We start from the raw sequence: 18,216 nt of genomic DNA, 5'->3' as shown, positions 1-18,216 counted from the left end.
GACATATGAGGAGAAGCAGTGAAAAAGAGAGATTTGGTAGACACTTTTAGTACCCATATTTTATCCAATCTAAAGAAATCACTCACCCAACCCGTGGTAATATTCTGCCAAAAAAAAAGGCGTGTAATGTTGGATGGGTTGTACGGGTAATGAGGAAAAAATCCAATTTTGCCGGCACTAGGCCTAAGATTTTCCTGCAGTCTCGGCATAAGTTTACAAGTCTGGCAAGTGAGAAACAACCCTGTACCAAGTAGCATTATAAAACTATAACCCATCTATCAACAGTAATTTTTTAGAGGAAACTACTGCAAAAGTGTTAAAAGACTGGATTATCAAACATTTACAAGCTTTGAAAGGAAAGACTCCTGATTACCAGGGAAATATAACAGAAAGACTTGTAAATTGCAACTTCAATTAAAAAAAGGATTTGTAAGTTGCAACGTGAAGAACGAAATAAGAAAACTGATTCTTGGAATCAATCAAGGATTTGCTAAATTCTTTCAAATGTTTCTCTGTTAGCAAGCCTCATTTGTCTGTACAGTTGATCGCATGAACATCATTTGCTAGTTCACTCTTTAATATATAGAGCTATATTTCTTCCTCTTTTCCTATACAAATAAACTTGTAAGCAGTCTAATATATGTTTCATATTACACTGCTAATGAAAAGAAGATAGAGAGATTGTTGACATGACCTATCTTTAGCTTGCAGCTCAGAGCGAAGCAGTCCTTGCAAATCTGCCTTCCGAGACTTGGACACCCCATATATTTATTTAGTTGATGATTTGCCATGGCCCTGAGTTGAACCACTGTCATATTATACATATCTTCAGTACAAGGTGATGGTCTAATAGATGACATGGGAGCAACAATTTTAGCATTATAAGCATTACAGTCATCATAGGAGCTGGAGCTGTGAATGACCCGCGGCTCTTGACTTGTTCTGCCATATGATTTTACCAACCTATTCCGAACATTTCTCTTATCTTTATTCGCTTGATCTTGTTTCTTGAGTGGGACTGAGAAATTGCACTAGCATCTGCAAAACCAGCAGCAGCTCTTTTGGCTCGAGCGAGTTGAGTTTTATTGATGGTATTGTCCCCTCTTTAGCTTTTTTAGTGGCTTGCTTCTGTCATTCCTTTTAGAATTCAACAGATGTGGCAGTGATTCCTCTATAGTACAATCAGCAAAACTTCTTGTCCCTTTATTCGACATGGAGATTTTATGCTGGCAATATTTATCTTTACAAAATACTTTGATGTTTTTTATCATTATTTGAACAGCCTTCACTCCTTCCTGCGTCCGTCTGCTGCTATATTCTTTGGCTTCTTGTTCTGAAGCATGTCTGTCCTCTTAGAGTTATTCCTGCAGGCTATTCAATTAAGCAAATACAGGCATCACCTTAAAGTAGTTTATTCATGCTTGGACTTTAATTAAGAACTGTAACATTCATAATATTTGCAATTTATTATCCTGAAATGCTAAATTTAGGAGAAAAATTGATCGTATAAAAATTTAAAATCCTTTGTTCAAAATACCAAGAAGAGATTGGACGATGAACGAAAACTGAACTGGGAGTGTAAGATTCTTTAAGTTCTATTGTAAAAGAAAGTCATTTTTCTTCCTTTTGTTACACAAAAATTATTTTACTTTGCTCTATTTATCACAAAAGTCACCTTGGCCAGATTTTATAATACATTTACTTGAAAAGTCTATTATGCCCTTAACATTATAAATCTTCTCATTTATGTAATACCTTCTATATGATATACTATATAATATATTTTTACCTAGGTATTTTACTTATAATTAAAATAACTTTAAATTTTTTTATTTATTATTTTTATAATATATTCATACATTTAATTTTTTTCATGGCATTCACTTTGTTTAATCATATTTAAACATGAACATATTTTAAATATAAAAATAATAATAAAATATTTTTTTTAATATTTATTTGAAATAATAACAAACAGATTTGTTTAACAAATGATAGTTTTTTATAGTCAATAAATATTTTTTATAAATATTCAAAGATATTTGTGTTTACTATTAAGATTTTTTAAAGCTTTATATGCTAATATTATTTATTTGAAAGTATTAATCTGATGTGTCATTGTGCTAAATATGGGTATTTTATTTATTGGATTAATGAGTATGGCTTGACTGATAAATCAGTAAACTTTGATTTTATAATTTTCATTAAAAATATTTTATTAAGCTTGGTTAAGAACATGGACTTGAGTTTTGTTCACGGTAATATTACTGACAAATTTAATAATGTTACTTATGTATCTTAAAAATTAACGTTAAGAGAAAAAAATTAAATGTACAAATATATTATAAAAATAATAAATAAAATAATATAAAGTTATTTTAATTATAAGTAAAATACCTGGATAAAAGTATATTATATAGCATATAATATAGAAGATATTACATAAAGGAGATGACTTGTAATGTCAAGGGCATATAGACTTTTCACGTGAATAATTTGTAAAATCTGGTCAAAATGATTATTGTGATAACTAGAGGATAGTAAAATAATTTGTGTAACAAAAGAAAAAAAATGACTTTTGGGTAATGAACATAAAGTTGAACGACTTTTAAGTAACAAAAGAAAAAAAAATGACTTTTGGATAACGAACACAAAGTTGAAGACCACCCATGAAATTTACTCGAATACGATTGTTTAAGTTTAATTTTAGTTTGAAAGAAGATAGGGCTGGTCCCTGAATATCATCTTGGCTTTTAAACATCAAATCAAAGGTGGAACCTCTATCTTTAAATCCACCTAGGGGTCAGACATGGTTAAATGATTATATCTTCAATCTAAGATGTTTTAGCATGTTGGTGGTTCCACTTGTATTTTTTATTGCATTTCTGAAGTCTGCTATATGAATAAACAATCCGGCATCTGAAAATTTAAAATGGAACAAGGTAGACAGCTAATAAGCTTACTGTTTTTTGATGATTGAGATGCCAAGACTGAATTATTTATTGGCCTAGATAGTGAAACCATCCTTGAATTCTACAGTCCTGATATCCTTTGAGCTGTGATTGTCTATTGCTTCTGTTTTGTTAAGACACGTGTTAGCAACATGTTATGTGGTAGGTAAAACGTTAATACAGACAAGGATCACATATTAACATAATAACTATTATTAGTCAAACAATCATTTAATAATAAAACTTAACGAATCAATTCAGATTTAATAATCCAAACTGAGCTGCTCTGTGTAATTGATTAAATGTTATGACATTTCAAAGATAGAGATCTGGATTCAAAGCAATTTCTTTATTGTAGTAGTACTGTACATGGTATGAAAGCGAGGTGCTAAACGTTTTGAAGTTTCAACTACCTAAAACAAATTGACAAAATGAGAGAGAGACATGGGTATATTTTATTTAGAACTAGTACTGGAAAACCCCAAAACTTCCTTAATATAAAGTCCCACTTGATACAGCAGTCAAATATTCATTTTCTTCACCTTGTGTGTACAAATTACTAATATAGTTTCTTCACAATTATGGAAAGAAGCGTAGCTAATGAGGCACCAAAGGCCACAATAATGGTGGAGGACTACAAGAAGAATCTTGAGTTCATTGAAGAGGTGACTAGCAATGTTGATGAGGTCCAAATGAGAGTTCTTGCTGAAATCCTCTCCCAGAATGCACATGTTGAGTACTTGCAACGCTATAATCTCAATGGCCGCACTGATAGAGAGACATTCAAGAAAGTCGTACCTGTCATCACTTATGAAGATATTCAGCCTGATATCAAACGTATAGCCTATGGTGATAAATCTCCTATTCTCTGCTCCCAACCCATCTCTGAATTATTGTCAAGGTTCTCCTCCTTTCTTTTCTTTTTCCCGAATAGAAAGTGAAAACTTATCTGTATCTATCTCTCACATTTTGGGTTGTACATATTGAGTATGTGACTCATCGAAAAACTTAAGCTGTTAGGAAAAACACACTTCTATTTAGTAGTTAATTATGTCTTCAACAATACATGCAGTTCTGGCACGTCTGGAGGGGAGAGCAAATTGATACCATCAACAGAGGCAGCGCTTGGGAGGAGATTACAGCTTCTAAAACTTCTGATGTCTGTGATGAGCCAAGTGGCTCCAGATTTTGGAAAGGGTAAAGGAATGTATTTCATGTTCATAAGTTCTGAACAGAAGACCCCAGGAGGATTACTAGCACGCTTTTTTACAACTAGTTTTTACAAGAGTCCTTATATCAACTGCGGATACCCCTGCAGGAAATTCACTAGTCCAACGGCAACCATTCTTTGCCAAGACTCTTACCAAAGTATGTACTCGCAAATGCTCTGTGGCCTCTGCCAAAACCAAGAAGTCCTCCGTGTTGGCTCGCTTTTTGCAACCGGCTTCATTCGTGGCATCCGTTTCTTGGAGAAGCATTGGTCTCTACTTTGTAACGATATCCGAAACGGAACCATTAACACCCAAATTACAGATCCTTCAGTGAGAGAAGCAGTGATGGAAATCCTCAAACCTGACCCAAAATTAGCTGATTTCATTGAGGCTGAATGCAGCAAAGACTCATGGCAAGGAATCATCACTAGGTTGTGGCCTAATACCAAGTATGTGGATGCTATTTTGACTGGATCCATGTCACAATATATACCGATACTTGATTATTACAGCAATAGCCTCCCTCTTATCAGTACTTTGTATGGTTCCTCAGAATGCCACTTTGGAATCAACTTGAACCCTTTTTGTAAGCCCAGTGAAGTCTCTTACACCCTTATTCCCACCATGTGCTATTTTGAGTTCTTACCATATCACGGAAATAGTGGAGTCATTGATTCTATCTCCATGCCTAAGTCGCTTAATGAGAAAGAACAACAACAATTGGTTGATTTGGCTGATGTCGAGATTGGCCAGGAGTACGAGCTTGTTGTTACCACATATTCTGGTATTTTCAAATGCTAAATAAAAATCTCTTGGCACATTTTTTCCCCATTTATAAGTTAAACATGCCGTCTGCTGTTGCTTAGCTTTGCTTGAATTTATGCCATTTCAGGACTCTACAGATATAGAGTCGGTGATGTGCTTCGGGTTGCTGGATACAAGAACAACGCGCCTCGATTCAACTTCCTATGCCGGGAAAATGTAATCTTGAGCATTGGTGCTGACTTCACTAATGAAGTTGAGCTACAAAACGCAGTGAAAAATGCAGTGGGCAATCTGATGCCATTTGATTCTCAGGTAACCGAGTACACCGGCTATGTCGATATTACCACCATTCCAAGCCACTATGTCATATTCTGGGAGCTGAATGCGAATGACTCTACCCCAGTTCCTCCTTCAGTCTTTGAAGATTGCTGCCTCACAATTGAAGAATCTCTTAACTACTTCTACCGCGAGGGCCGTGCGTCTAATGCATCCATCGGGCCTCTAGAAATTAGGGTGGTGGAAATTGGAACTTTTGACAAGCTCATGGACTACTGCAGTAGCTTAGGTGCTTCCATGAACCAATACAAGACACCCCGTTGTGTCAAATATGCACCCCTTATTGAGCTATTGAACTCTAGGGTCGTCTCCAGATACTTCAGTCCCATGTGTCCAAAATGGGTTCCTGGCTACAAGAAATGGAACAACACCAGTTAAATGTCAAGCTTCCAATTTCTCTACTTGTAGCTTCATTCTCTATCCCGAAAAAAGACAACCATTTGTGGATTATTTAGTCAATCGTCATCCTAGCTAAGTTGGTCTTTCGTGAACATGGTATGGATTTGTATTTGTCACAAATAAAATGTGGCACTTTTTATTTCTGTAATGGTTTTATTGTGTCGAGTAGTTTAGTGCAAAGACGAGGAGAAGAAGTAAAAAGAGAGGTTTGGTAGACACTTTTAGTGCCCATATTATGTTGGTGGTTTCACTTGTCTTTTCTATTGCATTTCTGAAGTCTGCTATATGAATAAACATCCCGGCATCTAAAAATTTAAAATGGAACAAGGGAGACAGCTAATCAACGTACTGCTTTTTGATGATTTCTCACTTGAACTTGATATGCCAAGACTGAATTATTGGCATGGATAGTGAAACTATCCTTGAATTTTACAGTCTTCATATCCTCTGAAATGTGATTGTCGATTGCTTCCAATTTGTTAAGTCATTCTTTAGGCAGGTTTTGAACTTCCGACACCAGGTTCTTCAGGCTGTAGATTAAAATTAAAACAACAACAAGAACAACCCAGAAGAATCCCACTAATGGGGTCTGGGGAGGGTAGTGTGTACGCAGATCTTACCCCTACTCCAAATGAGTAGAGAGGCTGTTTCCGAAAGACCCTCGGCTCAAGAAAACAAAAGACAAAACGACAAGAGGAGAAAACATTAGTATTACCACAACAATCATAGAAAAAATAGGAACACCATGAAATGCAGAAGAAAGATGCAAAGCAAAAATGATAGCTAGTAAATAGGACATGTACTGAAAAGCGAAGTAGTAAAACACAACATTGTCACTAGCTACCCTAGACAAAAATCCTACGTGGCCAGTCCCACAATGGTACGAAGTAAGTCAAGACTCAACTACATCCTAACCTACAACCCTAATACTCGACCTCCACATCTTCCTATCAAGTGTCATGTTCTCGAAAATCTGGAGCCTCGCCATATCCTGCCTGATCACCTCTCCTCAATACTTCTTAGGCCGCCCTCTACCTCTTCTCGTGCCCTCCACAACCAGCCGCTCACACCTCCGTACCGGAGCATCTGGGCTTCTCCTTTGAACATGTCCGAACCATCTAAGCCTCGCTTCCCGCATCTTGTCATCAATGGGAGCCACGTGCACCTTCTCCCGAATAACATCATTCCTAATCTTATCTATCCTAGTGTGCCCGCACATCCACCTCAACATCCTCATTTCTGCTACTTTCATCTTCTGGATATGTGAGTTCTTAACGGGCCAACACTCAGCCCCATACAACATGGCTGGTCTAACCAACGTTTTATAGAACTTACCTTTGAGTATTGGTGGCACTCTCTTGTCACACAGGACTCCAGATGCTAACCTCCACTTCATCCATCCTACCCCAATACGGTGTGTGACATCCTCGTCGATCTCCCCTCCCCCTGGATAACCGAACCAAGGTACTTGAAGCTGCCTCTACTCGGGATGACCTGTGATTCAAGCCTCACATCCACGCCTACTTCCCCTGGCTTATGCTAAATTTACACTCCAGGTATTTCGTCTTCGTCCTGCTCAACTTGAAACCCTTAGACTAAAGAGCCTATCTCCAAACCTCTAGCCTCTTGTTAATACTGGCTCGCGATTCATCAATCAGAACTATGTCATCGGCAAATAGCATGCACCATGGCACCTCCCCTTGAATATGGTGTGTTAATGCGTCGATCACTAGGGCGAATAAGAACGGACTGAGCGCAGAACCTTAGTGTAACCCCATTACAACCGGAAACTGCTCAGAGTCGCCTCCTACTGTCCTAACCCGAGTCTTAGCCCCATCATACATGTCCTTAATCGCCATAATGTAGGGAACCGATACACCTTTTGCCTCTAGGCATCTCCAGAGAACTTCTATAGGAATCTTGTCATACGCTTTATCTAGGTCAATAAAGACCATGTGCAGATCCTTCTTCCTCTCTTTGTACAGTTCCACCAACCTCCTAACAAGGTGTATAACTTCTGTAGTCGAACGACCCGGCATGAACCCGAATTGGTTGTCGGATACAGACACTGTCATCCTTACCCTCACTTCAACCACCCTCTCCCACACTTTCATGATATGACTCAGTAATTTTATACCCCTATAATTGTTACAACTCTGGATATCACCTTTGTTCTTATACAATGGGACCACCGTACTCTACCTCCACTTATCCGGCATCCTCTTCGCCTTAAAAATAACATTAAACAACCTAGTCAACCACTCCAAACCTGCTCTCCCCACACACATCCAAAATTCTACCGGAATCTCGTCTGGCCCGGTCGCTCTGCCTCTACTCATCTTACGCATAGCTCCCACGATCTCATCAACCTCGATACGCCTGCAGTACCCAAAGTCACAGTGACTCTCGGAATGTTCCAATTCGCCTAGCACAATATCCTGATCCCTTTCTTCATTCCGAAGTTTATGAAAGTAAGTCTGCCATCTCCTCTTAATCTGGGCATCTTACATTAATACTCTACCATCTTCGTCCTTGATGTATCTCACTTGGTCCAAATCCCGAGCCTTCCTCTCTCTCAACTTGGCCAGCTGGAATAACTTCTTCTCCCAGCCTTTTTTCCTCAGTTCCTCGTACATACAACCATATGCAGCAGTCTTAGCCTTTGTGACCGCCAGCTTAGCCTCCTTCCTAGCTGTTTTATAACTCTCCATGCATGCTCGCCTCTCCTCCTCATCTATGCTCCTCACTAACTTCAGGTACGCCACCTTCTTAGCTTCCACTTTACCTTGAACCACTTCATTCCACCACCAGTCTCCTTTGTGCCCACCAGAGACGCCCGTCGAGACTCCTAACACCTCTCTCGCAACCTCCCTAATACAGTCTGCTGTCGTTGACCACATAGTGCTCGTGTCACCGCTGCTCCTCCAAGCTCCTATAGCCGACAACCGCCCTTCCAACTCTTGGACTTTATCCTTAGTTAAGGCTCCCCACTTGATTCTTGGACTTCTGCGAGTAGATCTTTTCCTCCTCTTTAACATAATACCAACGTCCATCACCAAGAGCCTATGTTGCGTCGCGAGTATCTCACCCGAAATCACCTTGCAATCATTGCACATTCCTCTGTCACTTCTCCTGAGGAGAAGATAGTCAATCTGAGTCTTCGCCACCGCATTTTGAAAAGTAACCAAATGCCTCTCCCTCTTTGGAAAGCTAGAGTTCACAATCACCAACCCAAAAGTCTTAGCGAAGTCCAACAATGATGTACCTCCTCCGTTCCTCTCCCCAAAATCGAAGCCTCCATGCACCTCGCCATAACCACATGCAGTCGACCCAATATGCCCATTGAAATCCCCTCCTATGGATAGCTTCTCAGTAGGCGGAACCTGACGCACAATCTCATCTAACCCCTCCCAGAAGCGTCGTTTAACCTCCTTATCTAGACCCACATGCGGCGCATATGCGCTAACGACATTTTGGGTGCACTCTCCAACCACCATCTTAATAATTATCAATCTATCATTCACTCGTCAAACCTCGACCACAGACTCTCTGAGTTCCCTATCCACCAAGATGCCCACTCCATTCTTACCTTTCTGGACTCCTGAGTACCAAAGTTTATACCCGTCCGCGTCCTTCGCCCTTAACCCTACCCACCTAGTCTCTTAGACACACCCTATATTGACCCTCCTCTTCTGGAGGATCTTCGCCAACTCTATAGACTTACCCGTCAATGTACCTACGTTCCATGACCCAATTCTCAACCTACAGACACCCTTGTTCCCTTTACCTCCCTTGCCTCCCGCCCCACCCCTAACCCCTGCCTTACCTCCCGCCCCACCCCCCGTTCTCCCCGAGGACATGACCTCACTCAACCATTCTAGACCACAATCACTATACCTACGGCAGAGTAAGGGGAATCACTATCACGCACAATATAACAGACCAAACCAGAAGAAGACAAGTTGCAACTACATGCACACTAATACGGCGAATAAACTAATACGAACTAAGTTGACAACAATTTAACTAACACAACAAAGAAAAATTGGAAAACGGGAGGTACCAACTCACACGAGTCCAATATTAACAAATAGCAAATTTTAAGCAAGAACAATAGAACGTGAAGTCACAATGAGTGCTGAGAAAGGTGTTGTCCACAACAGCTATGTTTTGGAAGTTCCTGCCTGCTTCGCCCGAGGCTCGCTGGAAAATAGTCTCCGCCGCTGCCGTCGCTAGGCTAGGTCAGTGCGCCAGAAAATAGGGGGACGAGGTGGAAGAGACGAGGTATAGGGGAGAGAAAGAAGGGAGAAGAAGAAAAGGGAAAGGGGAATATAAGGGGGGGGGGGGGGCAGATCTGGGGAGCAAAAAGGGGGACAAGAAAACAAGAAAGAAAGGGAGGGGAGAAAGGGAAGTAACAGGAAGAAGGAGGAAGACGGAGAGAGAAAGAGAGGAAAAGAAGACAAGGGGTGGGGTGGGGGCCGGGGGTCTTGCCTGGTCCGCCGGAGGTCCGGTGATTTAGAGAGAAAGAGATGTGTGAATATCCAAAAGCGAGTAGCGACAGTGCTGGCTAATTATGGTGGAAAGAGACAAGGCAGTGTAGACGATAATAAAGATTAAAGATTCAAAATAGTATGTCTGGCTATAGGTTCAAGCACTCAGTTACCTAAAACCACTGAAAGAAGAAGACACAACAAAGTTTCTACTTCAATGTACAACCTGAAAAGGACATATTGGAGTTCCATTTGTTCAAGGCCAAAAAAAGTCTATACAACAACTTCATCTTTCACTAATTGCAAAACCAATGATAGTATATTTTTTTTTTGCTTCAAGAACTTGACATGTTGAAAATATTATATGCACTTGTAATGATCATAAGCTCTGCATATGATAATTCCAAAAAGCAAACCTGCTCATTCTTCAAAGCCCTTAGCAAACTTTCCAGGTGATCAATCTTTTTGTTTAATGTAGCAAAGCACATGCCAGACCATTTCTCATCGATACAGGCCAATTGGCTCAGGAGCATCAGTATATCATCTTCAAGCTCAGAAATTTCTGAATCAACTTTGGTGATCAGTTTCTTCAGAACTTGCAGACAAGATATCTCATTTAAAGCATCTTGCTCGATCACGTCTGTGACACAAAATCAATTAAAATAGATGAGATATGTCAAACAAAAAGAATAATAAAAGAGCTACTATATATGTGAACTTACCAAGTCGTGGATCGAAATACAAGTTATACTGTCAACTGTTTGCTGTATAATTGCTTTCATCTGTGACTAAATAAGTCAGGACAGTCAGCACTTTTTTCTACCAAAACAATCATGAAGAAGCCCAATTAGAGTGTGAGATTATGAAACCTTGATTTTCAGGTGGACCTCAAATAGATGAAGCCATCTCCTTAATATAGTTAAGCCTGATGTATCGAAAAAAAGTACAAATAAAACAGTGTGCATCCCAAAAATTTGTACATATCGTATGCCAGCAAAATCACCATGCTTCAAAAGTTGAATCCCCAAATTCAACATACAAAATTGCAAATCCACATTGAAAAAATCAATGACTTCCTATTGATCGGTAAAAATAAATAAGGTACTACAGGTGCTTTAATGTTAGAAAGTCTGGATTTTGAAGATTCCCTCACTGAGTACCATATTACCAGCTTGTTTATCCCATGAAGTCATACAATTAAATTCATAAATCTATCAAAGCAGAATATTTCCAATATTTAGCTTATATGCACTTAATTCAGTTGACTTGCAACTTACTCTAAATTTATTCCACTGAACTTCTCAGCTGACTTCAATGTATTATAGAGACAATGACATCTCCACTTAATTCAACTCTTGAATTGTGACTTCTGTACTTGCTTGTTATCAATTGAATTATGAGATCCCTAAATTAATTATGGCGTTGTATCAAATTTCACTCTCCAAAACCTCATTTAGAAACTAGAAACAGATTCTCTTTTTCTGGTATAAATTACCTACTACTATCAGGGGAACTATATCGGGAGTTAGAGTTCTAGCCACAGGATTAATGATACAAAACTACAACCCAGGATCTCAACTGAAATATGAGATCAGAATCAACAGTACTCTTACACATGATTATGTACATACACAAGCAAACATTTGAATAGATAAATATTAATCAATAAATTCTTATGCTTTTCAAGGATGGAAAGCATTAGTCGATGAAAATTCAAACGCAAGAATGTCATCTCTTTGTCTTGTTCTATAGAACAAGTTAGAAGGTTGTTAAGAATACAATGAAAAGATTAACACTTGAGTAGTTAATGCACAACAAGGTAAGAGAAAAAGAAATTAGAAACTTTAGCTTCCAAAGAAAGATAAATTGAAATTCCTCTGTTGAAAGGAATCTAGGGATTTTGTTCGTAGCAGGAGGGAATGGTGACTGGCCGTAGCAAAATATTCCCATTTTTTGCTTTAACATTTAAAGTTTGAAATTCTTATTTAGTGGTGGAAATTAGAAGTTAATAATTGATTATTGTTAAAATTATTTGAATATTGATTATTTGTGCTTAAATTTTTAGTTCAAATACTGAACGAGAAATGGATGGTTCTCAAACTGATTCGGCGCCTAAAAAAAGAAAAAGGTCTCTGAATCTGGTATTAGTCATAAGAAACATGCCAAATCCGTTTCAAATATAATTTTTTTTATGTATTCTAAATTTTATGTATGTTAGTTTTTACTTTGTAAGAGCTAGTTCCTCTAACAGACATGCTTGCTTAGCTTATTGGAAAACAGAAGATAGTCATATACCGATAAATTTGTTCATTTGGATATCATGTGATATACTTATGTATGTTTCTTTTTAAATGCAGCGTAATAAAAATGCTAAGTTGAAACTAGGTATTTGTTTTCAATTTTAACATTGTTAGTGAGTCGAAAAGAAGATTATCAACAACACAAGTTGAGCTTTTTAAATCAACTTATTTTAGGTATTTGCTGGATTTGCCTGGAATAGATTACAATCTCAACTGATATATTCTTTGTTGATAATGGAAGTTCAAAAAGAAACTGAGGATGAAATGTAGTTTCTTGTCAATGAAGTTAAGCTATATTTTAATTTATCTCAGTTTACTTGTGTGACTGGATAAAAATGTACTGGAGATGTAAAGTGCCCTACTTGGTCTAAGGGAAAGAATAATCATTTAATTGAAAAATATTTTGTGGATCACTCTTCTCTTGCTAAGAAATGTCTTAAGCATTATTTTCTTAATAAAACGCCTAAATCTAATGAAGATGCTATGAAGGTGGCAATGCTCTATGTTGGCCTAGTGAAGATTGTTTTGATGATTAACAAAGGAACTCAAGTATGAACCAGGTCCATACAAAGTGTACACAAATACGGGCAGATTCGAGCACAAGGCATGCACGTGAAGGAGATAAGATTAAGTGGTTATATCTGATATCTCCTGAACGAAAAGATTGCATAAGTGATAAGGAGAAGAACTCCTTACTCAAAGATAACTCTATCCTAGATAAGGGATGTCACGACCCAAAATCCTAACATGTCGTGATGACGCCTATCTCAATACTAGGCAAGCCGACAACCTAAATAAACCACAATTTCTTTTAAGTTTGAAAACATAATATTTGAATTTCATCGAAAATCTCACGAATTACTGACATAAAAATACATTCCCAAAATCCGGTGTCACCGAGTACATGAGCATCTAAATGATAATAAAGTGTGACTGATAAAAATATTGTCTGAAAATATAGAACAGTACAATAACTGAAAGGGAGAGAGTCAAGGTCAGCGGACGCCAAACTGCTACCTTGGTAGTCTAAAACTGATAACACTCTAAGATCTAACAATCGCCGTATCTGAAAGCACCTGGATCTGCACACGAGATGCAGGGTGTAGTATGAGTACAACCAACTCAGCAAGTAACAATACTAAATAAAGAACTGAAAGTAGTGACGAGCTTCATAGCTAAGTCCAATTAAAATAATTTCCAACGTAAGAAAGTAGACATGCTTGCAAGTTTAACAATTAAGGCCCAAACAATAATTTCATATTAAGTTCGACTGAAACATGAGATAATATCTCTCAGAAATTTCCAAAACAGTGATAAATGATAACTGAAGTACAACTATAATGAAATCAATGCATCCTCTTAGAACAACATTCACTCAGTCCTTCCACTCGCTCAACACTCGGCACTCGCACTCAGTAGGTATTTGCGCTCACTGGGGGTGTGTACAGATTCCGGAGGGTCTCCTTCAGCCCAAGCGCTATAATCCGCACGGACAAATCTCTCCAGTTTCTCGGGCTCTCAGTAATCATAAAAATCACCAACAGAAATGATATAATGTATCCACAAGGAACAATAGAGACTGAGATAAAATAAATAAGTAAACCGTGACCGAGTACAAAATAACAATTTAGCAGATAATTAAAAATGTACACGACCTTTGTGGGTCCCTACAGTGCCAACACATAACCTGAACATGATTTGTGGTTCAATTTATCTACTACATGGAGAATGTATAGATAACAACAGATTATTCAACTACACGGTTCTATGGAATTTGATCGAGTCACAATTTCTATGGTGCACACCCATACGCCCGTTACCTAGCATGTGCGTCACCTCAAAACCGATCACATAACACATAATCCGGAGTTTCATACCCTCATAACCAAATTTAGAATTGTTACTTAGCTCAAACCGTGAAATTCTTTATTCTGTTATGCCCTTGCCTCGCGAATCGGCCTCCAAACGCCTCGAATCTAGTCATAAATAATTTGATTCAGTCAATACAAATTATAGGAACTTAGTCGAAACCTCAAATCATATCAAACAACGCCAAAACCATGAATCATACCCCAATTCAAGCCTAATGAAACTAAGAATTTTCAACTTCTACATCCAATGCCGAAATCTATCAAATCAAGTCCGGTTGACTTCCAATTTTGCACACAAGTCATAAATGACATAACAGACCTATTTCAATTTCCAGAATCGGATTCTGACCTCGATATCAAAAAGTCAACTCTCTGGTCAAACTTCCAAACTTAAATTTTTATTTTAGCCATTTCAAGCCTAATTTAACTACGGACTTTCAATAATTTTTCGGATACGCTCCGAAATCCAAAATCACCATACGGGACTAATGGAATTATCAAAACTCTATTCCGGGATCGTTTACACATAGTCAACATCCGGTCAACTATTTCAACTTAAGCTTTAAACCTTGGAACTAAGTATTCCAATTCATTCCAAAACCTTACCGGACCTGCACCAATTACCCCGGCAAGTCACATAATAACAGTAAGGCACAAATTGAGCAGTAAATGGGGGAACGAGGTTGTAATACTCAAAACGACCGGCCGGATCGTTACATTCTCCCCCTCTTAAATAAACGTTTGTCCTCGAACGGGTTTAGAATCATATCTGGAGCCTCAACTATATGTGGATATTTGCTCCGCATCTCCCGCTCAATTTCCCAGGTAGCTTCTCTGACTGGCTGTTCTCTCCACTACACTTTCACTGAAGCTATGTTCTTTGATCTCAACTTTCGAATTTGCCGGTCTAAAATGGCCACCGGCTCCACATCATAAGTCAGATTACCGTTCAACTGCACTGTGCTTAAATACAAACATGAGACGGATCTCCGACATACTTCCGGAGCATAGATACATGAAACACTGGATGAATACCCGATAGACTAGGCGGCAATGCCAGTTCATAAGCCACATCTCCATTCTTCTTAAGTATTTCAAAAGGCACAATATACCGAGGGCTCAACTTGCCCTTCTTCCCGAACCTCAACACACCCTTCGTGGGTGAAACCTTGAGCAGAACCTTATCTCCAACCATGTAAGCGATATCACGGACCCTCCTGTCGGCATAACTCTTCTGTCTAGACTGCACCGTGCGAATCTGCTCCTGAATCAATTTAACCTTCTCCAAAGCATCCTGAATCAAATCGGTACCCAATAGCCTAGCCTCACCCGGCTCAAACTAACCCACTGGAGACCGACACCGTCTCCCATATAAAGCCTCATATGGAGCCATCTGAATGCTCGATTGGTAGCTGTTATTGTAAGCAAACTTCGTGAGTGGCAGAAATTGATCCCAAGAACCCCCAAAATCAATTACACTTGCGCGTAGCATATCCTCCAATATCTGAATAGTGCGCTCGGACTGTTCGTCCGTCTGGGGCTGAAATGTTGTACTCAATTGAACCTGTGTACCTAATTCTCGTTGCACTTCTCTCCAAACTATGATGTAAACTGCGTGCCCCGATCCGAAATGATGGACACTAGCACCCCGTGTAGGCGAACAATCTCGCGGATGTAAATCTCAGCCAACCGCTCCGAAGAATAAGTAGTACCAACTGGAATGAAATGGGCGGACTTGGTCAACCGATCTACAATCACCCAAACAACATCAAACTTCCTCAAAGTCCGTGGGAGTCCAACTACGAAGTCCATGATGATACGCTCCCACTTCAACTCCGGAATTTCAAGTCTCTGAAGCAATCCGCCCGGTCTCTGATGCTCGTACTTCACCTGTTGACAATTTAAACATCAAGCTACAAACCCAACTATATCTTTATTCATTAGCCTCCACCAATAGTGGTTCCTCAAATCCTGATACATCTTCGCGACACCTAGATGGAGTACCGCGAACTGTGAGCCTCCTGGAGAATCAACTCAGGCAAACCATCTACATTTGGCAGACATAGCCTGCCCTGCATCTGTAATACACCGTCATCCCCAATAGTGACTTCCTTGGCATCACCGTGTTGAACCGTGTCCTTAAGGACAAGCAGATACTGACGTTCTCTGATACGATCATAAAGAGAAGACTGAGAAACCACACAAGCCAAAACTTGGCTCGGCTCAAAAATATCCAATCTGACAAACTGATTGGCCAAGGCCTGAACATCAAAGCTAAAGGCCTCTCTGCTACCGGTAAGTATGCTAAGCTGCCCAAACTCTCCGCCTTACGACTCAAGGCATCGGCCACCACATTGGCCTTTCCGGGATGATAAAGAATGGTGATATCATAATCCTTAAGCAACTCCAACCACCTCCGCTGCCACAAATTAAGATCCTTCTATTTAAACAGATACTGTAGACTTCGTGATCGATATAAACCTCACAATGGACACTGTACAAATAATGTCGCCAAATCTTCAAGGCATGAACAATAGTTGCTAACTCAAGGTCTTGGACCGGATAATTTTTCTCATGTACCTTTAAATGTTTGGATGCATAGGCAATCACCCTACCATCTTGCATCAGCACTCCACCGAGACCAATACGCGATGCATCACAATACAAAGTATAAGACCCTGAACTTGTAGGCAATACCAATATTGGGGCTGTAGTCAAAGCTGTCTTGACCTTCTGAAAGCTCTCTTCACACTCATTCGACCACCTGAACGGGGCACCTTTCTGGGTCAATTTAGTCAAAGGCGATACAATAGACGAGAAACCCTCCACAAAGCGACGATAATAACCGGCCAAGCCGAGAAACTTCGAATCTTAGTTGAAGATGGCCTGAGCCAACTCTGAACTGTCTCTATCTTCTTCGGATCTACCTTAATTCCTTCACTGGACACTATGTGTCCCAAGAATGCCACTGAACTAAGCCAGAACTCACACTTAGAGAATTTGGCATAAAGTCTCTCCTCTCTCAGCCTCTGTAATACAATACCCAAGTGTTGTGCATGCTCCTTCTGGCTATGTGAGTACACCAGGATATCATCAATAAATACTACGACAAATGAATCAAGATATGGTTGGAATACATTATTCATCAAGTGCATAAATACTGTTGGGGCGTTGGTCAACCCAAAAGCTCTCAAAGGTAAGTTAAAAGAATGGAGCAGAAGTTGTAAGGAAAATCTGGGAATGCAAAAATCAAAACTGCTGAGTCAATTGACAGGTTTTGATGCAACACAACAATCAAGAGCTCTGACAGAGGAGGAATCAGTGAGGAAGGTAGCTATCCTCATGGAATTTGAGGATCACCTCAAGAATGAAGAAAGTGCATGGAGACAGAAATCAAGGGCCCTGTGGCTCAAAGAAGGGGATAGAAATACAAAGTTTTTCCATCGCACTGCCAATGCACACAAGAGATGCAACAATATTGACCAACTAGTGATTCAAGATGAAACAGTGGAGGAGCCAAACAGAATAAAGAATGAGATCATTGAATTCTACAAGAAGTTATACACAGAACCTGAAGAGTGGAGACCTGCAACCAATTTCGACAATTGTCCCATAATTTCAGAATTAGAGAAGGAGTCTCTACAAAGCAAATTTGAAGAGCAAGAGGTCCTGAGCTGCCTGAAGATGTGTGCAAGTGACAAGGCCCCAGGTCCTGATGGATACACAATGGGCTTTTTCATTAAGTTCTGACTGGGATATTTTGAAGCAGGACATCATGGAGGCTTTCAAAAACTTTCATTCCCAGGAGATGTTTGAGAAAAGCTTCAATGCAACATACATAGCTCTGATTCCAAAGAAGACGGGGGCCAAAGAATTGAGAGATTTCAGGCCAA

General features: G+C 39.4%; 1 protein-coding gene across 1 annotated transcript; it reads left to right on the top strand.

The window, feature by feature from the left end:
- The first annotated feature begins 3,427 nt into the window (after nt 1–3,427).
- LOC107784906 (indole-3-acetic acid-amido synthetase GH3.6-like) lies at nt 3,428–5,946 on the top strand. The gene is made up of 3 exons (XM_016606102.2): nt 3,428–3,852; nt 4,024–4,946; nt 5,055–5,946. Exons 1-3 carry the CDS (start codon nt 3,533–3,535, stop codon nt 5,639–5,641), a joined length of 1,830 nt encoding a protein of 609 aa, XP_016461588.1. The 5' UTR covers nt 3,428–3,532; the 3' UTR covers nt 5,642–5,946.
- The last annotated feature ends 12,270 nt before the right edge of the window (nt 5,947–18,216 follow it).

This window comes from Nicotiana tabacum, chromosome 24 (genome assembly GCF_000715075.1).
Source record: "Nicotiana tabacum cultivar K326 chromosome 24, ASM71507v2, whole genome shotgun sequence".
NCBI classification, from domain to species: Eukaryota; Viridiplantae; Streptophyta; class Magnoliopsida; order Solanales; family Solanaceae; genus Nicotiana; species Nicotiana tabacum.
Note: the sequence above shows the minus strand (reverse complement) of the source record. Positions and strands in the feature narration are given on the sequence as shown.

Coding starts and splice junctions, on each gene's coding strand:
- LOC107784906 (XM_016606102.2), top strand. CDS start 3,533: ATGGAAAGAAGCGTAGCTAATGAGGCACCAAAGGCCACAATAATGGTG. Junction 3,853..4,023: donor ATCTCTGAATTATTGTCAAG/GTTCTCCTCCTT, acceptor CAATACATGCAG/TTCTGGCACGTCTGGAGGGG. Junction 4,947..5,054: donor TGTTGTTACCACATATTCTG/GTATTTTCAAAT, acceptor ATGCCATTTCAG/GACTCTACAGATATAGAGTC.